The 21,071-nt window shown below is 41.0% G+C and overlaps 1 protein-coding gene across 1 annotated transcript in view; it reads right to left on the bottom strand.

The window, feature by feature from the left end:
- CYP2J2 (cytochrome P450 family 2 subfamily J member 2) overlaps window positions 1–16,781 on the bottom strand; it is a 28,030-nt gene extending 11,249 nt beyond the window's left edge. The window contains exons 1-6 of the mRNA XM_084872982.1: window positions 16,412–16,781; window positions 14,579–14,741; window positions 12,032–12,181; window positions 7,930–8,090; window positions 4,966–5,142; window positions 3,098–3,239 (exon numbers count right to left, since the gene is read on the bottom strand). Coding sequence (XP_084729108.1) covers window positions 3,098–3,239; window positions 4,966–5,142; window positions 7,930–8,090; window positions 12,032–12,181; window positions 14,579–14,741; window positions 16,412–16,609 — 991 coding nt within the window. The 5' untranslated portion in view covers window positions 16,610–16,781. The remainder of the gene's footprint in view (window positions 1–3,097; window positions 3,240–4,965; window positions 5,143–7,929; window positions 8,091–12,031; window positions 12,182–14,578; window positions 14,742–16,411) is intronic.
- Window positions 16,782–21,071: the final 4,290 nt, after the last annotated feature.

The raw sequence follows: 21,071 nt of genomic DNA, 5'->3' as shown, positions 1-21,071 counted from the left end.
CGACTGAAAAGAAGTAAGAAATGGTAGGCCTTGAAAAGGACTTCACGTTTTCTCACTGTGCAGAATAGTCAAACACTGCTGCAATTAAGTATTTTACCCTTTGTACTACCTGTGTGATCTACAATAATAATCTGCTTCATGTTGATATTTACTGCTGTGTTGTTGACAATTACCTGAAAGAGAAGTTGGAGTGCTTCACTTAGCTGGAAAAAGTTTAGCTAAATCAGAAGGCAGATCTAATTAAGCAAGTTTATTCTATATTTAAAAGATTAAGTTGACTCATACATGAGTGATACATATAAAGCTCATGACAATCACATGCATGTGTTTTGATCTGTCATTGTCAATCGTGAATTTGGTTGACACTTCTATTATAGAGAAAAGGCAAATAGAGATGTTAAAATATTTCTTCTAACTAATTTCAATGTGCATGAATCCATGCACCAGGCCACTAGTGTTTAATAATTGAAACATACCCTTAAAAGAAGGGTGTGTGCTTTTGAGCCCTTCTCATTGGGGAGACATCTTTGTGCTAATAAGAACATTATTTAGATACATCAGAACAACACAGTGGAAAGAGCTTGGAATCCAAAGAACTCTGTAGAGCACAGTTCAAGTTTTGATATATAAACTTCTATATATGTTTTTACCATCCATTTAAAACATTCAAGAGCCATAGCCAGTTTGGCTCGGTGGATAGAGCATTAACCTGCAGATTGAAGAGTCCCAGGTTCAATTATGGTCAAGGCATATGTCTGGGTTGCAGGTTCCATCCCCAGTAGGGGGCATTCAGGAGGCAGCTGATCAATGATTCTCTCATCACTGATGTTTCTATCTCTCTCTCCCTCTCCCTTCCTTTCTGAAATATATATATATATATATATATATATATATACATACCAACATTCTAATCATGTTAAAATACACATAAAATGTATCATTTTAACCTTTTTTAAGTGTATAGTTTAATAGTGTTAAGAATAGTCACATTATTATGCAACCAACCTTCAGAACTTTTCTAACATGCAAAAGTGAAACTGTATTTATTACACAACAAATCTCCATTTCTTCCCATTCCCCAGCCTCTGGCAAGTACCAGTCTACTTTCAGTTTCTATGAATGTGATTCCTCTTGATACCTCATATAAGTGGATTCATACAGTATTATTTTTGTGTGTGTAACTACCTTATTTCACTTAGCATAATGGCCTCTAGGTTTATCCATGTTTAAGTATGTGTCAGATTAGCCTTCCTTTTTAAGGATGAATGATGTTCCATTATACTCCTTTTTTTTTTTTTATCTGTTTATCATCAATGGACACTTGGCTACTTCCACCTCTTGGCGGTATGTGAATAACACTGCTATGAACATGGGTGTAAACTTTTATCAGTTTAACCATTATTATTTTGGAGGCTAAGTCTGTAACCTAACTAGGTAAGCTTTTACACTTTTTTAAAAACTTTAATTCACAGTTGCAAAGGCATTTTGCATCATGACTCAGGATATTATATATATATATATATATATATATATATATATATATATATATATATTTCTATCTCTCTCTCCCTCTCCCTTCCTTTCTGAAATATATATATATCTCAAGTTGCATGAACAAACTTATCCATAGTACATGGAAAGCACTCTGATCTTTTCTATTCTATTTTTATTTTAGGGGGAAAAAAAAGGTCTTGCCCTAGCTTCTTTGGCTAACTGGATAGAGTCTCGATTCCCAGACTGAAGAATCCAAGGTTCAAATGTGATCAAGGGCATGTACCTCGGTTGCAGGTTTGATCCCTGGCCCTGGTCAGGGATCGAAAGGGAAGCAACCAATTGATGTGTCTCTCACATTGGTGTTTCTCTCTGTCTCCTTCCCTTCCTCTCTCTCTAAAAATCAAATGAAAAAAATATCATCTGGTGAGGATTAACAAAACAAAAAAGGTCTTGATTCACTAAATAGATTTTATGTCCCTTTAATAAACTGTTACCCAGAATTTAAAAAGTTGTATTATAACAAATCTAATTCCTCATGTGATCAAACTGTTCTGGGGCCTGGAGAAAGAAAACTGATTATAACAGTCACTGTCACTGAATGGACTACAGTTTGTGGAGCAGATATACAAATAATATGCAATAGCACAGTTATGGAGGGGCATCAGGTCATCTCTAGAGAAAGAGAATGCTACTAATGTTCCAGAGGATTTGGAAAACATGAGAGGTGATGTTGAGCAGATTCTTCAAGCAGAGTTAGTCGTTTGCCAAGTAGAAAAATTAGAGAAATATATTTTTGAGAAACACTATCAGGATCGCCTAAGACCATGAGAAAACACAGACATTTGAATTACAATTCATAACAGCAGCAAAATTACAGTTCTGAAGTAGCAACAAAAATAATTTTATGGTTGGGGGTCACCACAGCATAAGGAATTGTATTAAAGGGTCCCAGCATAAAGAAGGTTGAGAACCACTGTTGTACAAAGAACACCAGGGGCGATGACACAGGCACACATAATGACAATGCAAAGAAAATGACAGGTAATTTAATGAAGTCCCCATGCAGGGAGGGTGAGTTGAGGCTGGATAGGAAGTAAGAGGCACAGCAGAAGGTAAGAAGTAAGAAGTTTAAACATTTTCCACAGGGCAATGCAAGAAAACCTAAAAGGAGTGAAGGCTAGGAACAGGTCTTTTTTCTCCCTCCCTTTTCTTTGCCTCCCTCATTTCTTTCCTCCCTCCCTCCTTCCCTTCCTCCTTCCCTCTGTCCTTCAGTCCATCTGTATTGTTTGACATCTAACTTCCACTAAGACCAGATTTCTTGTGAGAATGTAACTTTCCTGGAACTCACCACAATGTCAATTAACTTCCCTGTTTTCCCAAGTAGAGTGTCCTGAGGGCAGGGACTCCTATTATATTTGTAATGATGTGGCTCCATTACAATCACGACAGAAAAAATGAAGAACATGCCTGTTCTTACATCCACATGGCTTGGAGCCTGGTGACTGTCCTGCCTATCTTTCCTCTCCACCATGCTATCTTCTGCTCTCAACTTTGGGGCAGTGTGTCCAGGAGGCACCACTGTGTCCTGGCCCAGCTTGCTCACCTTGGATTTCTGGGTTGAGGGCCATGTAAAGCAGACCCCAGCGCAGTGTTGTCGAAGTTGTCTCGGTTCCAGCAAAGAAGAGATCCACGGTACTGTAGATGAGGTTTTCCTCATTGAAACTGGAAGCATCATCACCCTTGTGCTACAAAACACCATGTTTGTTAGTTTATTTAGAGGGTTCTTGGTGGCCACAATGTATAGGGGCTTCATCCTGGGGAGACAGGTGGGAGGAAAGAGCCCCAGAGAAATGCTCTCCCTTTGGTCTCCTTGAGGGGCAGTCTTATCACAGCAATATTGTTAGCATAGTGCTGCTCCAAGTTCTGAAAATGTTTATTAGTTTGGATGAATGAAAGCCAAGACAATGAATTTTTATGCCTATAATTTTGGAGATGCTATTAGTGGAGAGTCAGACTTGGGTTCCAATATTAGCCACACCACTCACTGTTTCTATAACAAAGGGCAAGTTACTTACCCTCCTGCTTCAGTTTCCCATCTTAAAAAATAGAAATAACAAAACACACCCATGAAGATAACATTATGAATGCCATGAGAGGCAAAGGGCACATGGAAAATACTCAACAAATGTTTATACTGATACTGGATAGATTAAACTGAACTTGTTTATGTGCAACAAGTTGTATATCTCTCAGTTAATCTTTTCCTTCCAGGTGAAAACTCACTGATTCTAACAATCATTCTTCATGGCATTTCATCATTTTTACCACCTTCTTCTGAAAGCTGTAACTTCTCAACATTCCTCTTACTGTGTGGATCCATATAGCATATGAAGTTTCCTCCTCTGAGTACAAATCAATATTTTTATTAATATAATGCCAATACAGTGAAATAAGAGAGAGAATGGGAAAGAAATTCATCACTCTGCCCACTTTCACAAGAGGATCAACTAATGTGATAGTCAAAAATTATGACACTGATACAAAGTCTATTAATCAGAAGGATTACAGTGTTCAAATCTATACATCTAATTTGGTACCCCCACCCCTTTTTCTTTCCTATAATGTCATAAAGTGGACAATCTAGGGTCTTACTCAGTCCTTGATGATAAACTATCCCATTCATTCAGCTTTTCTTGTAGGGGTAGGTCATTGGGCACAGGTCCATATAATAATAAAACAAAGTTCTGAGGTTCAATTCTTATCTTTCTTTTTTCATATAGTTCCTTCAAATATGGAAGGTAGAGAATAGAAGAAAAGGCAGTATTTGTGCATTCCCAAGATCTTAAGCCAAATGCCATTGAACCCATATCTTTATTCCTATCTTTATTCCTAATTGCCTCATCCATCCTGAGTTAATGCTACTCTTACACTCTATGAAATTCTGCCTCTGTTTTTACTTCCCTGTGGTTAAGTTGAATACTGACTCACAAAGAGGTCTATGTCTAATCTCTGAAAGCTGTGGTTATTATATGGGAAAAGGAACATTATAGATATGATTAAGTTCACAGTCTTAGTTTGGGAAGATGATCCTGGAGCATCCCAATGGGCCCAATACAATCATAAGAGGCCAGAGGGTTGTAAGGAGAAGATGTAAGGATGGTAACAGAGAAGATGCTACATGGATGGCTTTGAAAATGCAGGAAGGGTCCATGAGCCAAGCAATATAGATGACCTCTAGAAGTTGGAAAGGTCAGGGAAATGGATTCTCCCCTAGAGCCCTCAAAGGAGACAGTATTGCCAACACCTTGACTTGAGCCCAGTCCAACTGGTTTCAGACTTATGACCTCCTAAGCTGTGAGATAAATCTGTGTTGTTGTAAGCCACTGAGTTAATTTGTTACAGCATCAAGAGAAAACCTGTATATCCCCATTTGTTCCTCAAAAACAAAGCACAGGAAACAATTTTCCTTACCTTTTCTATTTCCGTGAGGTATGCATCGATAAAATCTCTTGGTTCTGCAGGATTCCAATCTCTCTTGTGGTTTTGAATCACATGAGAAATAAACAACTTTAATTGCTCCCATTTGCGAAAGAGTGTTTTGTGGTATCCAGGAAGAAAGTTCATTATCCGTGGAAAGGTATTATAGAGCTAATTGAGAAAAACAGAATATGAAGACACCCTGTTGCAAGTACCCCACTTTAAGAGAGCAGGAGGCTAGGGTTGCTTTCTGCACACTCTGGTCAGCCCATGCCTCCACTTAAGGCTATAAAGTTTTAATTATAGGAGATAAACAAATTCCAATAGAAATGGCTGCCGCCATGGAGGAAGCAGAAGGCTTGGCTCTGCTCCAGGCTACAAAGTTTCAGTTGTAGAAGATAAATAAATCCCAGATACCAGGGCCTATGCTTGGGTCACCAGGGGTCGTGGCTAGCCTGCAAAACCACCACGGGCCCTTTGCCCAGCCTGCTCCACTCCCCAAGGGAACCCCCACCCTGATCTGGAACACCATTCAGGGCAAACCAGCTGGCCCCAACACATGCACCAGGCCTCTATCCTATCTAATTAAAGAGTAATATGCAGATTGACCATCACTCCAACACACAAGATGGCTGCCCCCATGTGGTCAAAGATCCTGCTCCCATGTGGATATAAGATGGCCCCCAGAAGATGGCTAGCAGTGGAGGGCAGCTGGGAGGGACCAGGCCTAAAAGGAAGGGCAGATGGGGGCAATCACACTTTCAGAGGAAGGCAGTTATGGGTGACCAAGTCAGCAGAGGAGGGAAGATGGGGCCAAACAGGCTGGTTGGGGGAGCAGTTAGGCATCAATCAGGCTGGCATGGGAATGGTTAGGGCATAATCAGGCTGGCAGGCTGAAGCAGTTAGGGGCAATCAGGAAGGCGGGTAGGCAAGCAGTTGGGAGCCAGCAGTCCTGGATTGTGAGAGGAATGTCCGACTGCCTGTTTAGGCCCGATCACACTGGGATCAGGTTTAAATGGGTATTTGGACATCCCTAGAGGGGTCCCAAATTGGGGACACTGCAGGCTGGGCTGAGGGATAGGGCCCCCCCACCCCCCCTCCAATGCACAAATTTTGTGCACCGGGTTTCTTGTAAAAATAATAATGAGGATGAAAATGAAGAGGATGTAACTTGTTGCTCTTTTGTTTATCTTGTTGCCTGTGGGGCCTCAGGATTATTCTACAACTGGTGACTCAATGACATGCAATCCATTAAGAACTTAACACAGAGCCAATGTACCATGATCTAGCTTTGCTCACACACTGACATGTCTGCCTACACACACCAGGATGCTTTATTTCATCTTCAAAGGGTTGTTGTGAAAATTAACTTAGATCAAGTGCAATTGTTCATCAAAATGCCTGTCTACTTTTGGACCCCAAGACATGCTTATTCTCCTCCTCTGCTGCTCCTTCCTACCCTTCCAGGGATTTATTTTTTCTGGCGAAAGTCATGGGGTATCCTCTGACCTCTCACCTTTCCTGTGTTCTGTCTTATTAGCAAGAACAAAGTGGAATCACTGGATTGGGGACTACCATGACTTGAAGTGAGAACTAGGAATTCAAAAATAACTTTGATAATAATAATTATAGCTTTCATTCATTATGGCCTTTTCCTGTGCCAGGATTCATGATATCTTCTTTATCTGTTTTGATATGATGGAGCCATAAAGCTCTAAGCAAAGATGCTTGTCAGAAATAAATAAAAAATAAATCCACTTCTAGATACCAGAGAGGTGAGTCAACACTTGCACTGATTTAAGACCAAGAAGCTGAACAGAGTTTCTGAAAGACTCACAGGCCCCCAGGGACAAAAATGGAGCACAGATAGTGTCCACCAAGGAAGGGTGAGGTTTAATAATAATCATAATAATTATCCATCTTTACCCTATGAAATTATATTGATAATATTCTATTGATGGGTGTGTAAACAGTGTAACGGTTTTGAAAACTTTTAGGCAGCATCTTCTATGTCCAGGTTTATATAGGCAAGAGAAACGAATGGATGTGTCCACATGAGCAGTTGTAATAGAATGTACATGCCGGCTTTACTTATAACATTCAAAACCGGGAAACAATCCAAGTGTATATGAATAGAGAATAGAGGGACAAACAATGCCTTATTCATAAGATGAAATATTCTTCTGATTTTTTTTTCAAAAGGGCAACTAACATCAATGAATCTCAAACAGCCAGCTGATGAAAAGAGGAGGTCTGAGACAGCTGGCTCAGGGAGGGACATGATGGATGGGGGAACTCAAAGGCAATGGAACTATTGTCCTTTTTAAATAAAACAACATAGGTGCATGTGGAAAACCAATCATTGTCTCACTAATTAGAAAGGTGTGCACAAGAAACCCAGAAGGCTGGTCAACCTTGAAGCTCTGAAAGGTCAGAGCCAACCACTCCCTATCTAATTGAAACTATGGTAGCTGAAGCAACTTTCCCACCAAATAATCATGTAAATCCTTATTAATAAAATAATCTACCTGTTACTATCCCAAACCTGAATAAAAGCAATGGCAAGGCCAAAGCAAAGCGTAGTCCTCCCACTAGAATAGGGCTTCTGCCTGGGTCCCATTTCCCAAATTAATATTTTTCTAGTCTCTTTCATTTGTGTGGGGCCTTCTTCAGAACCTGAACCCTGAATCAGAACCCTGAACCACGCAGGACATGAAAGGGATTCCCACAGGTGCACAGGTATATGACATGTAAAGTTTATTGCTTTACATGAATGCTAGAAATGTTTTTTGTATATAATAAATATTTTAAAATATCAAAAACACTAGTCACACTAGTTGATTTCAAACAAGTTTGTGCTGAAGTCAATTTTAAAAGGTTATATTGTAGCTTATAAAAACATCCTTGCAGACATCAGCCCAAATATTCTTAATCATGTATGAAAAGAGAACCCCTTACCTGGCTCCACACTGACACCTCCAGACGTATGATATCATCCAGCAACCTCAGCATTTCTTGGAACTGACTATCCTGGTACTCAAAGCGCTCCCCAAAGGTGATGGAGCAAATAATGTTGGAAACTGCATTGTTGATCTTGAAGTGAGGGTTAAAAGGCTGTCCTGGAGGTGGAAGAAAAGGTGGATCCTTCAGGTTGGTTTGTCTCTGTTTCTACTGAGAGTCTACATGACATATGTCATATGACATACTGAGCACAGAAATACATCTGAGGCTCTGGCCATTAGCACTCTACCCAGGATCTGACAGCAAGTGCTCACTCAATGCCTGGAAAGTCTAATTGCTGCCCAGTGTTTAAAATCAATAATATTGAACTGATGTACATATTACACAATGGGGAAAGAAGGGTTTAAACATTTTGAGGAATGCAACTTATTTTGCAAAGAGAGGCAAAACATTTTACAATGGCATGGGAGTGTTCTATGTTTTCTGCTAGGAGGAAAAGGAGGAGGAGGAGGAGGAGGAGGAGGAGGAGGAGGAGGAGGAGGAGGAGGAGGAGGAGGAGAGGAAGAGGAAAGGGATGGGGGAAGGGAGAGGAGTAGTTAGAAAAAAATTCAGACAAGTGGAATGAGGAAGTAGGAGCTGACATCTCACCAGACCCCCCATTGACAGGAATAATCAAAGGGAAAGGGTAAATGGCTGGAGGCTCCTGTGTAGTCCTAGGAGTCATAACAACAACAACAACAACAACAACAACAACAACAACAACAACTCTTACTCTCAACCAGAAGGCAGAGTCAGAATTTGACACCACAATGTTTGGAGACAATCCCCCACCCACCCACATCCTTGGTAACAAAATTCCAATAATTTCTAATGAGAGTCTATATGACATATGTCATAGGACATACTGAGCACAGAAATACATCTGAGGGAGCACAACTCCCTCTCAAGTTGACATCCACCCTGACAGACAAATGCTGTACTTTTGCTTCTTTCATAGTGGCGCCTGTGCCCTGGCCTCTTTCTTTTTCTCTACTTGAATAACTTGCTTTGTTCTCAAAAAGAAAAAAATAAATCAGTAATGTCTTTGTTGTTAATCCTCACAAGAGGATATTTTTTCTGTTGTTTTTCAGAGAGAGTAGAAGGGAGATATATATTGGGTCGGCAACTAGGTAATTGCGGATTTTTTAAAGAAAATCAAAGACAATTTTTTCATGGAACTAAATAACTTTATTCTGAAATGTATTGCCCATTTTGATCAATGACCTTTTGCCATCTTTTAGGCAGCATCATAATCCCACGTTCAAAAAACTTCTGGTTTTTATTAGCAAAAAACTGAATCAGGTACGATTTGACATCATCATCATTATTGAAATTTTTACCATTCAAGGAGTTTTGTAAAGATCGAAACAAAAAGTAATCAGATGGTGCAAGGTCAGGACTATATGGTGGTTGTGGCAAAACATCCCAACCAAGCTCCATTAATTTTTGCCGAGTGACCAAAGATGTGTGTGGCCTTGCATTGTCATGATGGAATACAACACCTTTTCGATTTGTCAATTCGGGCCGCTTTTCTTCAACTGCATTGTTTAATTTCATTAGTTGTTCAATGTAGACATCAGAATTGATCGTTCGGTTGGGTGGTAAGAGTTCAAAGTAGACAATTCCTTTGTAATCCCACCAAACTGATAACAAAACCTTCTTTTGATGAATATCAGCTTTTGATGTTGTTTGAGTTGGTTCACCTGGCCTGCTCCACGATCTTTTCCGCTTGATATTGTTGTAAACAACCCATTTTTCATCGCCAGTTATCAGTCGTTTTAAAGATGGATCATTTTCATTACGTTTCTTTAGCAAATCGCAGCTGCTAATGCGTTGCGTTAACTGTGATTCTTTCAGTTCGTGAGGAACCAATGTATCGAGTTTTTGAACAGAGCCAAGTTGTTTTAAGTGATTTTCAATGCATGTATGTGATACATGAAGCTTCTCTGCAATCTCACGTGTTGTACTGTGACAGTCCGAATTGATTATTGCTTTGATTAGGGCGTCATCAACTTCAACTGGACGACCAGAGCGTTTTTCATCTTTGAGTGAAAAATCACCAGAACGAAATTTGGCAAACCAATTTTGACACTGCCGTTCTTTTAAGGCTTGGTCACCATAAACAGCACATAACTTTTTATGAGCTTGCGATGCGTTTTTCCCTTTGCGGAAATAAAAAAGCAAAATATGACGAAAATGTTCCTTTTGATTTTCCATTTTTCAACGAACGCCAAACGAAAACAACAAAACAGATCAAAAAACTTTTTTTACTGATTAACAGCTGAATAGCCAACTATCAAATAACAAAATGTGTTTTACATTTGTACTACATCTGCAAACCTAAAAATTCAACTGAAGCCATATATGTGTGAAACCCGCAATTACTTCGTTGCCGACCCAATATATCTATCTATGTCAGACACACACATCAACTGGTTGCCTCTTGCATGAGCAGGGAACGAACCCACAACCCAGGCATGTGCCCTTGACAGAGAATCAAATCCAGGATCCTTTGGTGCATGGGCCGATGCTCTAACCACTTACCAACATTGGCCAGAGCATAATCAGTAATGTCTTTAATGCCAGTCTTCTTTTGCTAAGTAATTCTAGCGCTCTATGAGCACAGGGACATGGTTAGTTGTTCAGTTTTATCCTTAGTTCCTAACACACTGCTGGGAACAGGACAGGTATGTAAGTATTGGGTCGGCAGCTAAGTAATTGCGGGTTTCACACATATATGCTTCAGTTGAATTTTTAGGTTTGCAGACGTAGTACAAATGTAAAACACATTTTGTTATTTGATAGTTGGCTATTCAGCTGTTAATCAGTAAAAAAAGTTTTTTGATCTGTTTTGTAGTTTTCGTTTGGCGTTCGTTGAAAAATGGAAAATCAAAAGGAACATTTTCGTCATATTTTGCTTTTTTATTTCCGCAAAGGGAAAACGCATCGCAAGCTCATAAAAAGTTATGTGCTGTTTATGGTGACGAAGCCTTAAAAGAACGGCAGTGTCAAAATTGGTTTGCCAAATTTCGTTCTGGTGATTTTTCACTCAAAGATGAAAAACGCTCTGGTCGTCCAGTTGAAGTTGATGACGCCCTAATCAAAGCAATAATCAATTCGGACTGTCACAGTACAACACATGAGATTGCAGAGAAGCTTCATGTATCACATACATGCATTGAAAATCACTTAAAACAACTTGGCTATGTTCAAAAACTCGATACATGGGTTCCTCACGAACTGAAAGAATCACAGTTAACGCAACGCATTAGCAGCTGCGATTTGCTAAAGAAACTCAATGAAAATGATCCATTTTTAAAACGACTGATAACTGGCAATGAAAAATTGGTTGTTTACAACAATATCAAGCGGAAAAGATCGTGGAGCAGGCCAGGTGAACCAACTCAAACAACATCAAAAGCTGATATTCATCAAAAGAAGGTTTTGTTATCAGTTTGGTGGGATTACAAAGGAATTGTCTACTTTGAACTCTTACCACCCAACCGAACGATCAATTCTGATGTCTACATTGAACAACTAACGAAATTAAACAATGCAGTTGAAGAAAAGCGGCCCGAATTGACAAATCGAAAAGGTGTTGTATTCCATCATGACAATGCAAGGCCACACACATCTTTGGTCACTCGGCAAAAATTAATGGAGCTTGGTTGGGATGTTTTGCCACATCCACCATATAGTCCTGACCTTGCACCATCTGATTACTTTTTGTTTCGATCTTTACAAAACTCCTTGAATGGTAAAAATTTCAATAATGATGATGATGTCAAATCGTACCTGATTCAGTTTTTTGCTAATAAAAACCAGAAGTTTTTTGAACGTGGGATTATGATGCTGCCTGAAAGATGGCAAAAGGTCATTGATCAAAATGGGCAATACATTACAGAATAAAGTTATTTAGTTCCATGAAAAAATTGTCTTTGATTTTCTTTTAAAAATCCGCAATTACTTAGTTGCCGACCCAATACTAACTACTGGTAATATCTGTTCAGTGAGTGAATGAGCCGCAGTCTCCTGCATCTGACCTAGGAAATATACCCACCGTTCTCCTCTTCTATCGCCTGGTTGAGATGGTAGGCCTCCTCCTGCATGCGTTCCTCTAAGCTCTTCTTTCCTAAACCAAAGTTCCTCAGTGTTGTCAGGGTGAACCTTCTCTGCTCCTTCCATTCCTGACCATTGGACATGATCAAGCCTGAATGAAAGAAAGCCAACAATGGGTACAGGGACTTGTATCAGATGGCAGAAGGGAAAAGGGCATTAGGCAGGGGAAAGTATTCAGAAGAGTCCACCCAGAGCAATGATTGCTAACATGTACTGATAGTTTGCAATGCCAGGCACATTCACATATTTTATGCATTATGTAATTTATTACTTACAGGAACTCTGAGGTAGATACATTTATCACCCCCTGTCCCACTTTTGCTGATGAGAAAACTGAGGCACAGGGATAAAGTAATGTGTGTAAGGTCAGCTGAACAGGCATTCAAGTTCGCATCCCTGAGTGCCCAGCCACATAGGTTGATTTATGTATTTATGTTACATAAATACGTAAATAAACCTATGTTTATGATTTATGTATTTATGTTACACTACATACTAAGAATGCAGCCCCAGGGAAGAAAACCCAGGTTTGTAAAGAGGCAAGGCATTGCTAAACCTTAACAGATGAGTAAATGACTGAAGAAAGCAGAGGAGTGAATATCATGTGCAGGCAAAGGAAAAGACAACATCTCATTGTGTTGCACAGACCATCCTTTCTTTCACAACACAGGTAAGGCCATGCTCCTGTCACCTCTTCACTTCCAGAGCACACTTCAACTCCTTTTCATATCTGGCTCCATCTCTATGAAATGGCCCTCCTGGATGGCAGCTCTAGGGATGCTTCGCAACTTCACCTTCCTTGGTCTTTCAGTAGCACCTGAAACCCTCTCTTCCAGGAGTGCTCAGGGCACTGCACTCTCCAGAATTGTTCCCTAATCTCTGAAAGCAGAGAACTTCCTATATCTCTGGCTAGTTTACCTCCTACCAAGTTCTCAAATGCTGGAGTTCTTCAAGGTAAAGTCTTCTGTTCACACCCTTACTCCATTCTTGGGACATCTCACTACACCTACACTTTTAAGTAACATCTATTGACAGAGACCCTCTATTTCTATTCCTTGAGCTTCAGACACAGATATACAGGTCTCTGCTTGACTTTGCCAATGTAGCATTTCAATCCCAGCCTATCCATGATGGAATTTATGCCTTTCTCCACGCAACTCCCCACCCAAGCCTAACCGGACACCTTGTCCTCCAAATGTTCCTTCTTCCCATCCACTCATTTGGGGGACTGCCTCACGTCAGTCTCTCTCCTTGTCCCTCCCTCTGGTTCATCATGTCTTAGTGGATTATCTCCTGGATACCTTAAATTCATGTATTTTCTCTGCCACTGTCCCATTTTCACCCACTGTCCTTTCTTGCCACCTCTCTAGTCCAAGCAAACACTTTCTCTAACCTAAAATGTTGCAACAGTCTCTTGCTTCCTTCATTTTACTCTCTACATTGCAGCCCAAATAAGGCTTTTAAAATGTAAATATGATGATTCCTTTCTCAATGATTCAAGAGCTTCATTGTTATTAGGATAAAACCCAACATCCTTATTGAGAATATGAATAAATTATCAGCAGCTTCATCTCCATTTAATTATTCCATTGAATCCTGGCCACTTTTTCATTCACCTCAGGGACCTTTTATATTCTAGTCCCTCTGCCTGATTGCTTCCTCACTTTATTAAATCACTTGTCATTTACTTAGTTTTCCCTGAATCTCAGGACTAGATTAGATACCCCTAGTAAGTGCATCTGCCCTCATCTACATAAATGCTTTAAATTATTACAGAGAGTTGAAAGTTTTTCTCTGGAATAGAATTTGACTTATATAAGGATGTGGATTTTATCTGTTCTACTCATTGTTGTATCACTGGTGCCAGGCACTGTGCTTCATCTTGCAGGTAATAAATAGAGTAAATGGATGGAGAGTGAAGAGGTAAACTCTTTCAAGGAGGACTTGGGGAGCACTTGAAAAATATGGTGCTCTGGTAGAGCAACACATTTCATTTAGATTTTTAAATGCTTCAGTTTATTTAATGATCATTTAAACTATTCACGCCAAACTCTTCTAACATAGACTGGAAGGCTTGTGATGATGCCTGTGGGAACCCTAATGATAAAGCATAAGGAACTAGAGGCAAGAAAAGGATGAAATCTCAAATGCAGCAGAAGGAAGCACAGGCACAGAAAGAGCGAATGTATTGCTGCCCCCTCTGCTCTCATAGAATGAAGGGTTATGTGTTTATAAAAGCATCCAGAGTGAGTGAACACACAGCGGAGATGCTGTTCTTCCAAATTCCCGCTGTTAGGACTGGCCCTGCTTGATCCTCTGAGAGAGTGCCTTCATTGGGAAATGTGAACATCAAGTTTTCTTTAAAGGCAGGAGTTATATAATGGGCTTGGTCTCTGAGGAGTGCTGGAGGATTGTAGTCACAGAAGCACCACTGACAAGCCTTAAAAACATTAAGACATCCACATCTTACATTGGTCAAGAAGCTTACCGTTTGTCTTAAAGATCCGTTTTCGAACAGGGAGCATGGGACGGTCCAAAATGTTGTGACCCTGGTGGACAAGGGCTTCTTTGATCAAGGGCAATCCAGTTACAAGAACTGAAGACCAGGCACCAAACTCCATGCTAAAAAGGTTCCCGTATTGCTTCACATACTGAAAAGGAAATAGTCACAGTTGAGCACGCCCATCTCGGTGTCCAGGAAAAGAAGGAATATGGAGCTGAGGGCTTGTATTGAGGACCTGGGTGAATGCTCTAATTCTCTCCTCTCAACCAGGCCTGGATGCAAGTCACTGCAGGGCATGGACATACATTATAAAACATTCCTTCACAGAGTGAGTTGATAAGAGCATCTACCTTTGTCCTGAAGTGAATTATAAAGATATCACTTCAATAAAATGAATAAGGTCTCTAACCTCACGCATCTTAGAGTTTAATAAAGGGAGAGATCTCACCAAGATTGCTGAGATCCATGCAGTGCCTGTCTGGTGTAGCAAGCTCAAACTTTTTTGTTTCATTTTTAAATGTATTTTTTATTGTTGATAAGCATGGACTTGTTAGCAAATCATGTCATTTATGCAAAAGAGAACTCTTCCTTTCTCAACTCCTGCGAGAAGACAGAAAATTCCTTACCCGGCTGGGGCCAGGTGTGAGAAAAGCCCTTTGGCTCTGGAACTGTGTGTGGACCTTAGCTCTCTGGTCACCAGCTCTGGGTTCCTGAGAAAACTGTCTCACCTTTTGGAGCCTCTGAGCCCCAGCTGTAAAAGTGAGAGAATGATCCCTCTGTCAAAGGGCTCTGCTAGGGAGAAGGAGGGCAGCAATGAGAAAAGCACTGTTTTCTGGTACCTGGCACACGGCTGCTGGGGTCCTGGAAGAAGGAAGGCGCCCTGTGTGCAGAAAGACATGTGTGTGTGTGTGTGTGTGTGTGTGTGTGTGTGAGAGAGAGAGAGAGAGAGAGAGAGAGAGAGAGAGAGAGAGAGAGCTCCTGGTGGTGGGAGGACCAGAGAGCAGGGATGTGCTGGAGGACAGCACCCCTGGTTGCAGCTGCCATGCTCACTGGGTACCATGGTGAGCACCTTTCACCTTTTATTTTATTTAATCTCACAAGTGCTCCAGGGTCCTAATCAATTTCAGGAAAGGAAAATGAGTGGGAGCTGAAGGAATGCAGCCAAGGTAAGGAAGCTATAGAGTGGCGGAGGGAATTGTGTAAGATTGGAGGACAAGACCCTGAGGTGGCTCTAGGGCCTTCAAGTTTAGTGGCGACCTCAGAGTGTAGTGGCGACCACAGAGTGTAATGGGAGCAAGACAGTGAAAGTGAGAGGATGGCAAAATGAGTGAAGGGTGTCAAGGTACAAACTTGCAGCTGTAAAGCAGTAGGTCCTGAGATGTAAAGCACAGCATCCTGGCTGAGGTTAATAACACTGTAGTGCATATTTGAACGTTGCTAAGAGTACAACTTAAAAGTTCACATCACAAGAAAAAATTTTTGTAGCTACGCATGGTGACAGATACTAACTAGACTTATTGTGGTGAACATTCCCAGGTGTATACAAATATGGAATCATTAGGTTGTACACCTGACACTAATACCAATTATACCTCAGTTTAAAAAAAATGTGGTGTGATGACAGAATATTATATAGTTATTAAAGTGGATGAACTGAAGCCTGGTATATGTGAACTGTTAAGATGTACTCTTAGCAACTTTCATGTATGCACTACAGCGTTATTTACTCTAGTTCCCTGCTGTGCTTCACACCTCTAGGTCCCCCCAGGGTCCTGCCCTCAGGTCAGGGTACCAGCACCTGTGCGTGCCCACTCCTACCTTCTGAATAGACAGATGGGGCTCCTTCAAGGCCAGTTGAAAGAAATTCCCAAGGATGGGCAGACGCGGAGGCCCAGGCGGGTAGTTCTTGGGGATCCGGTTTTTGAAGAAATTGGCAAGGAGCAGGAAGACAACTGCTCCCAGCAGGAGAGAGCTGGGATGGAGCACCCTCCAGACAGCCACTGCTAGGGAGCCCATCGCGGAGAGCCTTGCTCTGAGGTCCTCTGGCTCCAAGGAGCTCTGAGCCTGAGCCAGTGAAGTCTTTCTTGCCTGTCTCTCACAGTAATCCCAGCACTGCCAACCCTCCTGCCTGTCTCACTCAGCCGCGCCCCTACTCTGCAGCCCCGCCCTCCGAACTTTGTCCCCGCACTGAGCCCACGGGTCTGGTGAATCAGCTCAGTTCCCTTCTGTCTGCCCCGCCCTACGCCTGCCCCCAGCCAGCCTGCCCAGGCCAGATGCCAGGCGCTGGATTTCAAGGGAGACCCCAGGGCGATCTTGGAATGCGTCTGAGACTGTTTGGGGCTCTTGGGTTTATGGTTTCAGTGCAATTCAGAGAAAGTCACAGACTGCGTCTCCGTGTTCTCTTTTCTTTTCTTTTCTTTTCTTTTCTTTTCTTTTCTTTTCTTTTCTTTTCTTTTCTTTTCTTTTCTTTTCTTTTCTTTTCTTTTCTTTTCTTTTCTTTTCTTTTCTTTTCTTTTCTTTCCTTTCCTTTCCTTTCCTTTCCTTTCCTTTCCTTTCCTTTCCTTTCCTTTTTCTTTTCTTTTTCTTTCCATTCTTCTTTTCTCTCTCTTTTTTCTCTTCACTGGAGAATAAGAGAGAGCATGCTTAGGCAGAGAGGAGATGAAAGAGAGAGAGAGAGAGAGAGAGGAGAGAGAGAGAGAGAGAGAGAGAGAGAGAGAGAGAGAGAGAGAGAGAGAGAGAGAGAGAAGCATCTATTAAGAGAAGCACTTTGCATAAGGTGCCCCAACCTGAGATCAAACCTGAAACCCAGGTATGTGCCCTGACTGGGAATCAAACTGGCAACCTTTCAGAGCACAGGATGTTCCTCACCCAACTGAGCCACTCTCTCCTGTTTTTTCAGAAACAATCAGGTTGTCACGCAAGGATCAAGCATATGAACCCTGATGGCAACCAACAGAAGCATCTGATATTTCATGGACACTTACTGTATGCCAGCCAGCACACTTGCCTCTACGGACATTGCTTCCTGCTGACAAAAGGTTGATGATCTTCTTGCATCAAGGAAACAGACAGAAGTACCAAATATGTGGTGAATAAATGAATCTACTGGTTTGTAAAACATCTAAAGGAGGTTCTATATTTGTAATTGTTTTGAAGATTAAAAAGTGTTGTATCAAAGCTCCTAGCTAGGGTAAGTATATACTGGAAACTGATATAATAAAGTATGTCAACTGAAATTGGGGGGGGGGGAGGTGTGGGGGGAGGAAGAGGGGAGAAGGGTTTAAAAAATAAAAATAAAAATCTTAGAAACAAAGAAACAAAAAGCTCCTAGCACTGACCCTAGTCTTTGAATAGGTGATTAACTCTGAAGCCAAGTCTCTTTCCAAGGTCCAGAGGGAGAGACTAGGCATCTTTGCTTTTGTCCTTCCAGTGGACATCTTCCTGTTTCCTCCAGTTGTTAGGCATCCATGAACTGTTGAGACTATTTACATAACTGTAATTTTTAAATAATTATCATAGAACTGCTTTTAAAAACCCCTCAGCATTATGTGTTTGAGATCTTTACAGGCTGAGGCTTTATAGTTCATTCATTTTAACAGCTATGTTTTATTCTGTCACTGCACCACAGCTTTTTAAACTGAGGTATAACTGACATAGAACATTATATTGGTTTCCCGAGTACAACATAATGATTCCATATGTGTGTACATTTGGGGGATGATCACCACAGATAGTTACAGATTTTTTTTCTTGTGATGCGAACTTTTAAGATCTACTCTCTTAGCAACCATCAAATATGAAATGCAGTGTTATTAATGATAGCCATGACTCTGTCTTTACATCGCCAGGACTTACTTATTTGGTATCTGCAAGTTTGTACCTTTGACCCCTTTCACTTATGTTGCCAACCTCCACCTCCTGCCACTGGGAACCACCAATCTGTTCACTGTGTCTAAGAGACTGTTTTTTTTTTGTTTTGTTTTTGTTTGTTTTGTTTTGTTTAAAAAACTCTGTGCAATGAATTGGGATGGATGATGTCATGTTTAGATTAGATTATCTCTACTGACTTTTCTTAGACTTTGTATAAACAGAGTGCGAGACTTTATGTGAAAGCTGAAAACAGTAATGGTTTAGATAGATTGGAAACAAACTGATTTAAACTTCTATAAGAAAAAAAACTGAGACCACTTATTGGAAAACAAAGATGAAGCCTTACCTTCCAATGTGCTTTCTCATTAGCTCTTTGGAAGTAAGGTTTTAAAGGTGACTGGTAGTGTCTCTCATACTGAATTCGGGATCTCCAAGGAGGTGCAAAGTCAATCACTGCGTGGGGCCACCCAGGAGGAACTATAAAGAGATCTGCAGATTCCTCCTCTTTGTATCAGGTTTTGAAGTGCCCAGACTGGAAGTGCCCAGCTGAAGCCCAGCTGTGAAGCAAGGCAAGCTGGTACTGGTGCTGGCCTTGGGCCTTCTTTTGACAGCCTTGGGGCTCTCTGACCCAGATACAAGCTTGTTAGATGACAGGTTTTAGGCTGAGAAAGGACAGGCTGTTCATATGCAAAAGCCATTGCATAAAGCTTGGGTGGGGTTGTAAATTGGGTAGGACTGGGTCTCAGGGCATCTCCAGGGCAGAGCAAATAATAGCTGCCAGTCAGCCCTACACTGGGGAGGTCCCAGACAGAAACAATGAACATAGCAAGCATCTCCCTCTGGAAGAAAGCCACCCTGTGTTCCTGCTCTGATGCCAGACTGTCCAGTTTTCCCCTATATGTGTCTGGGTCCCCTAGAGTCTCATCTGGCACTGGAGATCAGAGCAAGTGGGAGCTAGTATCTCCCTCCTGATTTAAAGCAGCGCCAGCCCATTATGTGCCTCTATACCTCCTACCAGTCTCAATGCACTTTTTTATTTATATCTCTAGTTGACGTACTTCCACTTGCCAGCTTTCTTGTGGTTCTGGATGATAGTTGTTATGTGTTTTAGTTGTAATTTTAATGTGGTTGTGGGAGGCAGCAAGTACAGGTGTTTACCTATGCCGCCATCTTCATTTTCCCAGCATCTGTAAGTTTGATCACAAGCCATTGCAGGTTTTTTTTTTTTTTTTTTTTTTTTTTTTTTTTTTTTTAAGTAAAGAGTGAGGTACTGATTTCTTTCCTGTGAAGTGGCACTGCCTTCCTCAAAGAAAATGTGCTGTAGTTGTAATAGTAGAAGCAGAGAGACAGGCTAAAAAGTCATTGTAGACATTGTAGTGGGTAATGGCTAAGAATGGTGATAGTAGATGAGATGAAGAGAATCATATGGAATTCAGGTTGTGTTTTTGGAAGTAGAGTTGATAAGCTTGAGCTTGTTGATGGAAGGAGAGTCATAAAAGTAATGATGATAATACCTTTGGGGATTTTGCTCAATTCTCATAACCACAATTTATTTAATTATGTTTTAAAATCCTCACCCAAGGATACACTGAGTGGCCAGATTATTATGCATTCAGAGATCATAATAATCTGGCCACTCAGTGAATATATTAGAGGCCTGGTATATGAATTATTGTATATGTCCACTAGATATCCAAGTGGACATATGAATGGTCTGATCTGGTATTCTGGGCAAAAGTATTTTTAAGTGATGAGACTGGGTGATATCACTTAGGAGGGAGAAGGAGGGGACATGGGCGGTTGGCCAGCCTGCCTGCTGGCCAAACTCCTGGTTGAGGGGCCAATTTGCATATTAGCTTCTTATTATATAGGAGATACACTGAGTGGCCAGATTATTATGCATTCAGAGATCATAATAATCTGGCCACTCAGTGTATTTTTCCATTGATTTTTGGAGAGAGTGGAAGAGAGAGGGAGAGGCATTGATGTGAAAGAGACACATAGATTGGTCCTGCATGTGCGCTGACCAGGGCCCTGGGCCAGGAGGAGCCCACAACTGAGGTATGTGCCCTTGACTGGAAGTGAACCCAGGACACTTTGGTCCACAGGCTGATGCTTTATCCATTGAGCCAAACTGGCTAGGGTCTCATAACTACACTTTAGAGTAGATACTGTTGTGAAATTCATTTCAAAATTGAAAAAAAAAGGTAAAATATCTAATTTTTTAACAATTAAATAAAACTAGGTTAATGTTTTGACTGTGGACCATAACATTACTTGTTGAGATGGGGAAACTTAGGGAAGAAAAGGTTTGAGTAGGAAAATATGACTCCTTTGATCCTGTTAAATTTGATGCATTTATTAGATATCCAAATAGACATATCAAGTTGACAGTTGAATGGTCTGATTTGGTGTTCTGGGTAAAAGTATTTTTAAGTGATGAGACTAGATTATATCACTTAGGAAGAGTATCCCTGAAGAGACTAAAGATGCCAGTACTTGGGGTGAAAGAGAAAAGAAGCCCACAAGAATCCACTAAGACCAGAGAAATGGAGAAGCAAAGAGAAAGCTTTTGGTAAGTATTAGTAGACTGAGAGACTGAAAGGAC

Source organism: Pipistrellus hanaki, assembly GCF_964339955.1.
Source record: "Pipistrellus hanaki genome assembly, chromosome: 2".
NCBI classification, from domain to species: Eukaryota; Metazoa; Chordata; class Mammalia; order Chiroptera; family Vespertilionidae; genus Pipistrellus; species Pipistrellus hanaki.
Note: the sequence above shows the minus strand (reverse complement) of the source record. Positions and strands in the feature narration are given on the sequence as shown.